This window comes from Ctenopharyngodon idella, chromosome 3, assembly GCF_019924925.1.
Source record: "Ctenopharyngodon idella isolate HZGC_01 chromosome 3, HZGC01, whole genome shotgun sequence".
In the NCBI taxonomy this organism is placed as follows: domain Eukaryota; kingdom Metazoa; phylum Chordata; class Actinopteri; order Cypriniformes; family Xenocyprididae; genus Ctenopharyngodon; species Ctenopharyngodon idella.
In genome coordinates, this window is record NC_067222.1 from 40,142,777 (window position 1) to 40,155,919 (window position 13,143).

The 13,143-nt window shown below is 36.9% G+C and overlaps 1 protein-coding gene across 1 annotated transcript in view; it reads right to left on the reverse strand.

Moving 5' to 3' along the window:
- stxbp2 (syntaxin binding protein 2) overlaps window positions 1–12,716 on the reverse strand; it is a 13,704-nt gene extending 988 nt beyond the window's left edge. The window contains exons 1-18 of the mRNA XM_051887797.1: window positions 12,579–12,716; window positions 11,671–11,720; window positions 11,501–11,582; window positions 10,665–10,741; window positions 10,459–10,534; window positions 10,244–10,347; window positions 9,041–9,198; window positions 8,872–8,956; window positions 8,106–8,236; window positions 7,871–7,978; window positions 7,738–7,795; window positions 5,533–5,598; window positions 5,358–5,438; window positions 2,863–3,004; window positions 2,668–2,774; window positions 2,404–2,502; window positions 2,233–2,321; window positions 20–180 (exon numbers count right to left, since the gene is read on the reverse strand). Coding sequence (XP_051743757.1) covers window positions 20–180; window positions 2,233–2,321; window positions 2,404–2,502; window positions 2,668–2,774; window positions 2,863–3,004; window positions 5,358–5,438; window positions 5,533–5,598; window positions 7,738–7,795; window positions 7,871–7,978; window positions 8,106–8,236; window positions 8,872–8,956; window positions 9,041–9,198; window positions 10,244–10,347; window positions 10,459–10,534; window positions 10,665–10,741; window positions 11,501–11,582; window positions 11,671–11,720; window positions 12,579–12,615 — 1,711 coding nt within the window. The 5' untranslated portion in view covers window positions 12,616–12,716. The remainder of the gene's footprint in view (window positions 1–19; window positions 181–2,232; window positions 2,322–2,403; window positions 2,503–2,667; window positions 2,775–2,862; window positions 3,005–5,357; window positions 5,439–5,532; window positions 5,599–7,737; window positions 7,796–7,870; window positions 7,979–8,105; window positions 8,237–8,871; window positions 8,957–9,040; window positions 9,199–10,243; window positions 10,348–10,458; window positions 10,535–10,664; window positions 10,742–11,500; window positions 11,583–11,670; window positions 11,721–12,578) is intronic.
- Between the last annotated feature and the right edge of the window lie 427 nt (window positions 12,717–13,143).

Consider the following 13,143-nt stretch of genomic DNA (forward strand, 5'->3'; position numbering starts at 1 on the left):
AGAAGTCATCTCCTCTCACCGATCAGAACTTCCCACTTGCCCTCGGTGGCCCGGGTCACTTCATAAGCACAGCGCATCTCAGAATGGGTCACGCCGCCAATCACAAAGATGATGAGGCGAGGGCCGCTGCGGTACTCTGTGGCAGACTTGTTCTTGTGCCAGTGTCCAAACCGTGCACTGCTGTAATAGGATTCAAGAGTAATGTCAGACCACAGGACAACTAGTGTGTGTCATTCATAGGGCTGTGATGAGATCTCGCGATCTTAAAACATGACAACATGACGTTTAACCGGCAAAACGCCGGAAGTGGCTCATCCCACAGACAGGAATCAATGGACAGCACTATTAGATCATTTTCTAAGGCTGCACGATATATTAAAAACCATTTAATAGTGTTATTGTGAAATCCCAAAGGCTGCAGTAATAGAAGTTTAAACCCTCACTCTGAGTTTGCATGTTTTGATGTCCTCCTGTTCTTGTTCAAGAAATTACAGTGTCTGTAGCATTTCTACCGTAAAGTGGCGGCCAAATATTAAAGATTAAGCAGACATTTGAATTAAATATTGTTTGGCCAGTGTTAAACAAGGATTTGATCTGCTGTAAAGTGTAACAACAACAATCACCAGGCTATTGGCGCCCTCTGCAGGCATTTGTTATAATACATAATGTACAGAAGTTGATTATTGTTTATAGTATATGACATTAATGGCCAGACTTGCTAACAACGCAAACCCTCTTTTGGCGTTAAAAAACTACTGTCGGGATTTACTAAAGACACGCAGTGCAAAATTAGCACTGCAAAGGCGTGAACTGAGTTGTTTTTGCGACTGACCTTATTGCATATGCATTTGTAGGAGTTCCCCTTTCAGACGTAAAATTTATAGGAGGAGAGTATTTAAATGAATCACGCAACGCGATTTACTAATGTTTGCGCTCGTCAATTTACTGGTATTTGCTCCACAATTTAACGCCCAAAAACAGCATGCCTTAACCCATTTTGCGACATGGCTGCAATTGTTGCTGCTAGGAGGAGACACCGAAGAGAACAGAGAGCACGTGGTAGAAGGAAGGAAATATTTTCCACTCTTATTAATTTCTTTGGAATGCCTGAGGAAGACGTTATGCGAACATATCATTTGCCGAGCCATGTTGGCCTATATAATATATATATATATATAACATGGCTTACCAAACAATATTATATATGTGTACGTTTTTGGCAGATTACATGTAACAAGTTGCACCTGTGTCGACCCGCACCTGAGGAGCATCAGCTCTGCTTATTTGCGATCCAAAGATTGCGTTGGTCATTATGTAAATGATTTAACTATGTCTGTGCTCTTTAATTTGCGCATCAACAGTAGATCATGTGCAAAACTTGCCACTCCCATTGGCGCATTTGTGGAATTGCGCTCTTACGCTAATTTGCCCCGTTTAGTAAATCTGGCCCTATGTATTTTAACAGTGTTGTTCAATACATTACTTGCTTTTGATACTTTATTTCAACCAAGTATTATTGCCGCATTGTTATTATATATGTGTTTTAAATCATTTTAAAGGCTATTGTTCACTTAGGTCTATTTTTATTACCACAAAAAATATCATCCGATTACTTGATTACCAAAATAATCGTTAGTGACAGACCTAGATTAGTTAAAACATTTCAAAATGCACAATTATACCTAAATATTGTTTTTGTGTAAATTAAAATACCATGCTTTGTCTTACAAATGCAAGAAATGCAACCATTTCCTCCGAATGACTCCTTACTGAATTATACTTAAACTCTGCAATGCTAAAATCATTACATTAATTTAAAGTGATAATACCAATTGTAACAAGCACTGAATTACATTTCTCCTAGTAGTTTACACTTTATTTTAAAGTGTCCTTGTTTCAATGTAATTATACATTTAAGTACTGAGTAATATTAATTAACTACATGTACTTATTATAGGATTAGGGTTAGATTAAGGTTTGGTTTAGGGTAAGTTGCATGTAATTATGCATAATTTATAGCTATTACTGTAATAACGTGTGTAACAAGAACACTAAAAGTGTTACCCAAATGTAAATAACAAAAGCCATTAAATCCTGTTTTTGATTTGGTCAGATGATTGTACAGTCTAGAACAGTGGATCTCAACCTTTTTGACTAATTAAGATGAATTATTAAGTGTAACTAATCTATTCGATCACTAATGTCTCGTGTGTCTGTGAGAAGTGCTGGTACCTGACTGTAGTTGATGTGGTGGTGGTGATGGGGGCCGGATCAGACAGGAACGGCCACTGCTTCCTGTCACACTTGTCATCAATGATGTTCTGCAGAGCAAGAGGAATTTAAATAAGAATCATTACATTCTTATATATGATTATAAAATTCATACGGACAGTGTTTTCCGACCTCCATCACATCTTTCAGGATGGGCGTCCACCGGGAGAGCTGATATGTGGATTCTGTGCGTTCTTTCCTGTCAGGCAGAACCTTACCAGAATTAGTGCCCTAAAAGACATGACAGAGAACAATGTTATCATACTGTTCTTCAGCTCTGACTCTGTTTAAAACAATTTTATAATATAACTAAGGAAAATTCATTAAAAAAGGAGAAAAAAAAGTCTGCATATTGCACATGGGCTTGTCTTCAGACATTAGAGCGTCTCATCTTACCCCAGCGATGATGGGGCAGCCCAGGTGCTGCAGGTTGGTGATGATGTTACTGTCTTTTTGCACGTTTGCATGCTGGATGAGTTTTGTGAGATTCTCTTCACCAATGCCTGTGGGTAAGGAAGAGTTACTTCTGCTTAATTCATTCAGAGCTGTCAGCCTTCAATAAAGTTATACGCAAATGCGAGTGTTTCATACCCTTCTTCTTATGGAAAATGTAAAGCAGTATGATACGGATTTTGTCGTAGGGTTCGATCTCGGTGTTGAGCAGAACAGGAACGATATTCTTCATGGCATCTTTGAGCGGTTCGCCCTCAGCATCTGAACCCATGGCCAAGTCCTGTGGAGGAAATAACAAAACCACTTCTGAGAACAGTACGGCATTTCATTTAATGACTGTTTAAACAATTACACAAGAAGCATTTCTGATTATTATCAGTGTTGAAAACAGTTGTGCTGCTTTATATTATTGTGGACGAATAGAAAGTTCAAAAGAACAGCATTTATTTGAAATATTTTATAACATAAATGTCTTTACTGTCACTTTTCTTTAGATTAATTAGATATTGTTGAATAAATTCGTTATTTTGTTTTTTTTTGGCGCACAAAAAGTATTCTCGTCGCTTCATAACATTAAGGTTGAACCACTGTAGTCACATGAACTGTTTTAAATATGTTTTTAGTAGCTGTCTGGGCACCCAAAAGTGTTAGGGTGTGTTCACACTTGTCATGTTTGGTTTGATTAAAACGAACCCTGGTGTGATTGCTCTGTTAGTGCAGTTCATTTGAACATGTGTGAACGCTGCCATCCGAACCCTGGTGCGCACCAAATAAGCGGGCCGAGACCGCTGAAAAGATGGGCGTCGGTCTGCTTCGAAAACAAACTCTGGTGCGGTTCTAATGGTATATGAACGCAATACGGACCAAAGAAATGTAAACGAACCAAAAACAGGAAGATGAGACCCTAAAAAGGACAGAATGCTCACGCATATCGTTTTTTTTTCATCATACTCGCAAGTTTGCCCAACACAGGCGTCAGACGCGCGTCTTCATGCAGCAGACCGTTTTGTGTGTGACGGATGGATTCCCGCCGTTGTTTTGACTGCTTTACACATTTTATAAGCTCTTCACGAGTTCCCAGCTGGCCAAAATACCATCATATGCAGACTACGCACACACAACAAGCACATTTACCTCAGTACACAGCGTTGTTTTGGATGTTAACGATAAGTTCCGTCTCAGAATTGGCAATACGTCATAAAATCCGACCAATCAGGTAGTGAACGTATCCCTATGCCTTTAGGTTCGGTATCTTTTGGTTCGGTAATAAAATTGCCAATCTGAACGCTAATCGGACCAGGACTAAATGTTTTTTTTTTGTTTTTGTTTTTTTTTTTGGTCCGGACCAAACTAACCAAACTACAAGTGTGAACTTAATTATCTTGCTCTCAAAGGAGGCCTCACTGAGCCATCAGATTTCATCAAAAATATCTTAATTTGTATTCTGAAAATGAACGAAGGTCTTACGGGTGTGGAACGGCATGAGGGTGAGTAATTAATGACAGAATTTTCATTTTTGGGTGAACTAACCCTTTAATGTAATGCATCCTTGCTGAATAAAAGTATCAGTTTTTTCTTCAAAAAAAATCTTACGATCCCAAACGTTTGAACAGTAGTATTTACAGCGTATGTCATTACTTCTAAAAAAATACTGGAAGCAGCATTTAAAGGGATGAAGACTGATCAATGAGAGACACAAATCCTGAAAAATATTGGATTTGAAAAATGTCTATTTTAATTTTTATGGCCCCATTTGTTTGTTAAACTCATTTAAACATCTTTGAATCATAAAAACATTCAAATGAATGAGAGAAACTAAATATATGTTTTTCAGTAATGATTCAGCTGAATAATATGTTGACAGAAACGCATGTAATATTTTACTGCCGCGGTAAAACTTATCCAAACGGTGTGATTTTTTTGTTTGTAAATTTGGTGCATTAATTCATTTTTTTTTTCTTTTCTTTTTTTTTTTCTTTTCTTTTTTTTTTTTTTTACAAAATTTAGTTAATATATGCAGAGCTTCACAGCCAGATGTTGAGGTAGATATTTACATAACAATTACATAAAATAAGTTGTAAACATGTGAGTGCATCAAAATAGGAAGTAGTTGAGATTATCCATCAGCAGATAACCAAGTGTTATAAACACGGCACATAAAGAACCGCATGAGCTGCAGTCATGTCCAGTCATTAACCAGCTGGTTATAATACCTCCACACACAGAATCATGCACTTAGTAAAAATCGTCCATCTGCTATACATAAAATAGGGAGATGGCTGTACAATGTCCTGCGATGTTGTCTGTACTTTCAAAGATTATGCAATAGCTTCCTGTACATTATTTTACTGCAACAGGTCAAAGTTCAGCGCACAAGCTGTTGCATAAATTGACAATAAGAAGCTTAGAAATAGTAAGGAAAGATAGTAAGAGACCCTCTGAAAACAACCCATAAACAGTGTAAATTGTGCTTTCAAGATGTCCATCATCAGAACATATGGCTGAATGTAGCCTCACGAAAGATACTACACAAAACATATCACTAACATTAGATATTAAACTCCTAAAATGAAATAATACTGCTTAATACAGTGATGGAATCTGGTCTGAGGTCAAAAGCAGACAGCACTGACCTGCTCCACCGCACAGAGCTTGTCTAATGTGTTTTTGAACTTCTTCATGCAGGCATCAGCGAGGTTCAGATGAGTGGAGTACTGTCGACATCACAAACAACAACAAGAAGTTAAAGTAATCGTGATATACAAGCATCAAGGAAAAAAGGAAGCTGTGTTATGAGAGAAGTCGTACCAGGCTTAGTTCTTTCTGGTACTGTGGCATCTTCTTCAGCATCTGAGACAGATCTTTGATGTTGGCCTGAGGGGAGATATGTCAATGACACATTAGTATGAACTGGGTACAAAAGAGCATGTTTGTAAAAAGTCAATTTAATTGTTCTTTTTCATCAAGATTTCAAAAAATGTTTCTATTTAGAAAATGTTGATTGTTAACCACCCATGTGAAAAAAAAGTGATTAGTTGTTTTGAATGTGCACTTGTAGTGTACTTCAAATCTTAAAGTAAATAGCATGTTTACCCACCATGCAAAGCACACAATTGTGAGTCTACGTGATACGCAGGTATATGCCTTATACCCACTGGGAACTGCCAAGGATTTTTGTATACCCACTTAAAAAAGCGCGAGGATACGGATTTGGCGCTCTTTAATGTGGCGTGACAGATCGCTGTAACCTCAGTTCAAGAATAGAGGGGCGTGAAGCGCACGTGAACTGATTCTCTCCTCCGCATCAATACCAGTTACAGAGCGAAATAAACATGAATGAACATCTGAAGGTATGTTAAAAGATACAGTACAACTTACCAAAATCTGTATCATGTCTCATGTAAATGCTCAATCAGTGTTTCAACCGTGGAAAGACGGTAATAAAAAAAGCTTGTAAACAATGTCACGTAACGTCACATTTAGGCTACCTCAGAACAAACATATTCAGTGACCATAAACTCGTTAGTCAGCTAGAAACATTAACTCTAGAGAGGAGCATTTAGCTAAATATATGCACCATATTGCATATTAATTATAAATTTAATGTTCTTTAATAGCCTATATAATGCATGTTTGAATAAATCCGTCAAGTTGACAGCCACCATTTAAATGTTTATATTTCAAAAAACGAATTGAAGTAGAAATAATTTTAAAGTTGGTAGGCCTATTATAACTTTATTATTATAAAAATGTCCTTAAGTGTAATTTAAGTTTGTATACAAATCAGTTCATTTTAACCTTCAATATTAATGTAGTACCAACTGATTCCCATGTATATTTTACAGCATTAGTTGAGAGATTTTTTTTTCTTGAGAAAATTTGCCATGTACAGTGTATCCAAAATAATTGATATTGAATCGAGTTGCAAGCTTGTGAATCGAAATGCATAACTATGATGACAGATTGGCAGGAAATTGTGCAAAACAGAAAACAGTCCGAACAGGATGATATTGTGACATACTGATAAGCCTCATCTTTCCATTGTTAATAATAGTTGCAACTTGCACTCTTAAATGTGCACTGAAAATTGCCAGCTGATAAAACCTATGCTCCAGGGACCATATTCATATAACATCTAAGGCTAAATGTAGATCTGGCTGAGTTAGCTGGTGATTGACGCTAAACAGTAGAAAATCAGTCGTGTCTCTCCAGCTGTAAATGTCATTGGCTGTTAAAGTCTTGTGCTTATAATAAATTGACATGTTGATAACACACACATAAGCAGTCTTTCAGAATGCTCTCAATCACATGTAGTCTAGATCAGATGCATACTAGACCCCCCCCAACCCCAACTGGGGCCCCCTCCCGGAGATTTGTTAAGGGCCCCTAATAACCTAAACACGCGCCTGCTTAAAGTCCCCTGCAGTCAATAATTTTATCCATTAAAACTCATCTTTGATAATTGAAATGGCATATTTAAATGTTTTTTTCCTGTGAAAATAATTTCTTCCTGCCTTAAAATAGCTTGAATGTAACTCTACACCCTTTCTTAATTTTGTATGCGCAGACCCATGAATATGCAAATTAGTCCAGTCACCACTCAATCACACCAGCTCAGACTACTGGATCCACTTGGTCAACTTTACTGTAGTAAATGCTGCACAAGTGGGAATACTGGTGTAGCCATATCCGTTTGAACCAGAAACTGATTCAGAAGAAGAAGAGTGAATTATACAGTCGATGTATCAGAATGGTAATGAGTTTTATGTATCGCTCTCTACGACGTCGAGACACATAACGGTAATTGATATGATTAGCCTTTGGCTTGACTACGTTATCAATCAGCTAATAATGTGTTGGAACCTTAATGTGTGAAGTGTTGCCATTTTTTAAACCATCATAAGAAGCTTAGTTTTAATTTTCAATGCAACATCTGAACTTCTAGATAACGCTGACACGTTTGATCAAATGCAGTGTGACGTCATCACTAGTGGACAAAGATTGTGTATGTACCTTGTCTGTGGTCATCCTCTTGCTCTCACAGAAGGTGCGCAGCAGCTCCGTCACCTTCCTGAAACAGAACAGAAGGTGTGAGCAAAAAAGCCCAGCAGACAGGCAGAAAATGTAATGGTTGATCTGCTCTTACTTAGTGACGTCTGCTATGTGCATGTGCCGCAGCTGAACCCACAACTCATCATCCTCGTCCAGCAGCACTTCCTTCTCTCGAGCCTCGCCGATCCCTGCCGTCTGATACCTGCCAGCAATATGCCACAGTTCATAGACTAATGGTTATGATTTCATACATCACTGGTCAGATTAAAGTGTCATAAACATGGACCCTTCTGTTTGATTATAATGGGAACTGGCAGACAATCACATACTTGTAAATGTCTTGCTCGATGTCCAGTAGATCGTAAGCCATAGCCTGAAAGGTCAGCTCATGCAGGATTGGAGAGATGGGATCATATCCACGGTCCACTATGAGCAGCTGGGAGCGAGCTTTATCTGTGCCCTGTCAGTCAAATATCACAAAGGCTGTTAAACTGCAATTACAGTTCTTTACAGAGAGCATTTTCTAAGAACAAGCAAGCCAGGGTTGTGTTTTAGAATATTAAATGGGTTTTAATGTCAGACTTAATCCTTGCTTGTCTGTCACTTAATATATAGAGACAATATTTCTAAATTTAAATTTTTAACTTTTTCGAAAGAAGTCTCTATTTAAACCATATTATGTTGCAAATACCTAAAAAAAATCTGGTAACATTTAACATAATTTCAGTAAATGAAATGTAGGATCAGGGCTAGAAATCAGATAAGGGGTTAGAAGTAAAAAAAAAAAAAAAAGAAAAATGTGACAGGAACACAGATGTAACAAAGCACAAGGAAATAAGAAAAGCAAGATTTGCATTGCCACCCACCTGAACCTCAGGAAAATATCAGCTGACAGATGAGAACAGGAAAAAAACAGAGAAAAGAGAAAACAGTCCAGAAAACAGAGTAAGAAATGATACAACAGTCAAGAAGTGTCACTTTGTATTGAAGAAAGTGTGAAGTATATGTGCGACAACAAGGTTTTAGAGGGCGTTTATTAACAAAGCAAAAAAAAACCGAAACTATTAGTGCATCATAAATATGCCAACATCTCACCTCTCCCATACTGGGATTGTCTGCTTTATGTGCATTCAGACGGTCCACCACCAACTCAGCCAGGGTGAAATTATCCTTTGGGCCCCTTAGAGAAACACAGTTGGTTTACATTTACACCTTAAACAAATCACGTTACACCAGGAAACAAAAACAAACTATTGACAAGTACTGGTGGTAGCGGATGGCTGGGTATTCCTTCAGTGTGTCACAGAGTGTGGCGATCTGCTCGGCCATGGCCTCCATCATCCTGGTCCTGTCATCTAGATTAGTCTGTAGAGTTGGGCTGTAGAAAGTGTGGAAGGAACTAGGGTTGTCTAGAGAAAACACCTGCAACATAAACATTCAAAAGTTTGGGCTCAGTAAAAATGTTATTTACTTTTTAAATATATATATTTTTAAAGAAATTAATACTTTTATTTAGCAAGAATGCATAAAAGGTACACTATGTAACTTTTAGCCCTCTAGCGGTTAAAAAACAAAACTGCATGCATTTTGCGGAAGAACATTGTTTCGGTTGTCCTTTGGCTCTGCGTGACTGTGCGGATGAATAGGACCCTTCACAATAGATAACGCTTCACAATGAACTCTGTTAGAGAGCTACATATGGCAATTTATCTATTCATTAAAATACCTTATTCACCCATTGAGTAATAAAAACACCTTCTCCGTGTCGCTTTTACAACATTTCAAATCTCTCAGTCCTCACCATCTCCCAAAAGCAAAGTCAATGTTGATTCTTGTTTTATTACGAGCTCTGTCGCGTTCTCTTTTTGCCAGCAGACTCTCCTATGTTCTGCATTTTTTTTAAACGGGTGATTTCATGCTTAAAAGGCTTGCTCCATGACAACCTTTCTCGCTTGTTGTGACAACTAACCTCTGCCATTCCCGCACCATACAGTAGGCAGAGCAACTTTTCTCTATTTACGAATAAGACAAGTCACGCAAGAGCGAGTGAACAAAATATGCATTTTCCAGCGAAAATCATCCCGACAGCTCTAAAATATAAACATAATAGGCTTGACATAATGAATTAGGGTAAGATGGAAACACATTTTGGAAGAAGGATTGATGATGTATTGAATCACATTTAATTTTTGTTAATTTTGAGCAGAAAAAAAAGTTACATAGTGTACCTTTAAATTGATCAAAAGTGACAGTAAATACATTTATAATGTTACAAAAGATTTCTCTCAAATAAATGCTGTTCTTTTGAACTTTTTTGAACTTTTTTTGAACTGAAAAAATTTGCATCACATTCCCACAAATTTATTAATCAGTTTTCAACACTGATAATAATAAGAAAAATGCAAATCAGCATATTAGAATGATTTTTTTGAATGGTAGTATATGTGCTTGCTATGCTGCCACACACCTGTGACTCGTATGGTATGAAAGCCACATTGATTTCCTTCAGGGTTTTGATGACCTTGGCAACCTTCGACCTCCCGAGCTCAGCAAAAAGCCCATCAGGACAAGCTGAAAGCACGGTGAAACACAATTTCAAATTGAATAATTAAATTGTAATTATTTATTCAAGCTGAAGCAAAAATAAATGATTAAAGCTAATAGTGAAATGAACTGTCTTACTGTCTGTAAAGAAGATGTGTGCTGCTTTGTATGTAAGGCTGTCTCTTTGAAAATCCCCGATTAGAGAATGAATGGACTGGAAGAACAAATATGAGATAATTTCAACATACTGAAGACCGTGAGTTAACAAAAATTATCAAAAATAATTTAACAACACTAGGCAACATATTAACGTTTCCACTGTGTGATTAGTAAAGATCGCTCACCTTTGGCACAGGAGAGATGAGGTAAATGGCCTCCAGACTAGGGATCGGCTCCCTCCGCTTGTTAATGTCCTCTACAACTGTGAAGAAAAACAGGACAGCTCACATCTTGTTTTCTTAAGTCAAGATTGTTCCTAGTGGTTCACAGGATAACCAGTGAAGTGTAACAGACACATTTTGCAATCAGGGTTCGTACAGATACTGTAAAATTAAATTCAAGGACTTTTCAAGCACTACTTTTTTGGTTTTCAAAGACTACAATCAGAGATCTCACTTATCAAACAATATCTTTATTTTCTTTCAAAATTAGATAAATAGATAAATAAAAATAAACTAATAAAACAAGATGGTACAAATAAAGTGGAGCACATGCAATGACTGGTAATGTTAACCATTGAAAGGATACTATGAAAAAGATATTGCTTTCCTTATTCAAACTGATTTTTTCTCCCATGAATATATGATTGATTTGAAGAATGAAAGCTGTATCATATATTTGGATATTTATATGAGCAATGTCACACTCATAGCCATGCAAAATGGCTCGATATCTATATCAGATGAGCTGCAGCGTTGATTTTATGTGAAAAGATTACACAAAAACTCTAATTTCACATATATTGTCTTTCAATAATTCAAGAACTTTTCAAGTACCTTTTCATAAATATTGCTGTTTTCAAGGACTTAAATGTCAAAAAGTCAAATTCAAGAACTTTAAGCACCTTGTACGAACCCTGTGCAATATATTTGCAACACCAATCAGTATCTGACACTGGCAACTTTAAAATGGAAAGTGTTTCATAGTGAACTGATTTGAACAAAATCTGAAATATACTCACTCGTAACGCCCTCCGCCATGATGTCAGACATTTTACAGCAAGAGGACAGAATCCGCATGCTGATGTGATCGACGATGAGAACCTAAATTAACACAACAAAGATACACAGAGAGAGTCATTTGGAAACAATGTAACAAATACACAACTTCAGTCCACTGTACTAATATTACCTTCCATTCCCCATCTTTCTTCACACTCTTGATGACACCACTGAGGATTTCTACAGACAAATACAATGTAGTCTGGTTAGAGATCATCACGTTTAGTGTTTAATATGGAAAATCAGGATATTTGTGACATTTACAATGAGAATGAGTCTTAAGATGATAAGCTTTAGTTTGCTAAATGTCTGTCTGGAGTATTTGCTTCAGAACGAGGGCTACCAAAAATAAGAAACAAATAACTTACTGTCCTTAAGATTTGGTTCTTAAATGACCTGCCTGGTTAATACAAGTTAATTTTGTGTAAGTAAATGTATAAATAAATTCGAAAATGTGTTTATTTTTTCATACAAGAGGCTTGTTTCTAATCCAAATATAGTGGCTGTTTTGTCAAATTTGACAAGAAGGAAGCAGAAGTGCATGACATCTAGACGCGTATGATAAATGTGAATAAAATATGAGTCTGGTGAAATGTAATAGCAATATACTGTGTAGGGTCGTGTGCATTTTCGCAAGGGTTTAATGAAAAAAAAAAAGTGACATTTCCTGTGTGTTTTTATTATGTCCGGCGTGATGTTGATCACAAGACCACAACTGACACATTTTAAATCGTGCAGTACAAACAAGTCTGTTATCCTCTCCATTTACATAAATGACATTTCTGAGGAATAAACGTGTTGGGTAGAGTCGTTAAACTTTGCTGAAGATGTACTAAATGAAAGCTGAAGTTTCTGTTAAACTTGAGCAACTTCATACGGAAGTTTGGTCCATTATGACGTAGCGAGCACTCACTGTACACCTGTTGCTATGATTACATATTATGACAGGCCAATATATCAATATTTAAGCTCTGAATTATTATATATATTGTCAGTAGATGTTTTAAAGGCCGTTTTGTGCGATTAAATCAAACTTACTCTCGTTTACGAGCGCTTTTAGTCCACCCGGGGCCATCTTGACACTTCCCTGTTGACAGATTCCAGCAGGACTGTGAAGGCAGAAATGACTGAAACTCTTCCACACCCTGATGGACAAGAATACCCGGAAGATACAATTCAAAATAAAAGTCCTCGATGCAATAAATTACACAGCAACCGAAACGATGGATAGCTTTTTGTTACGATATCTAGAACAATATTTTATAGAAACCATGTTTTCTATCAAACCAAGGCTGTGGAACAACTAGCTGCAACGTTAAGATAATTTTAAAAGTATATAAAAAGTCTCCATAAAAAGTAATGAATTGCGTTACTTAGTTACTTTTTATGAAAAGTAATGTGTTACGTTACCTTTGCGGTACTTTTTCATACCGAGGCTGGGCTTGTTTTTCTGTCAACAACAACCACGTTGTTTCTGTTTGTTGTTATGTGAACTGATTATTGAAAATTGATGTCTTTTATTGTAGCTGTGTTGTAAAAGCAAAATGCATTTACTGTCCTGCATTACAGTGATTTTACCACAGAAACCAAAACGATATCTGTT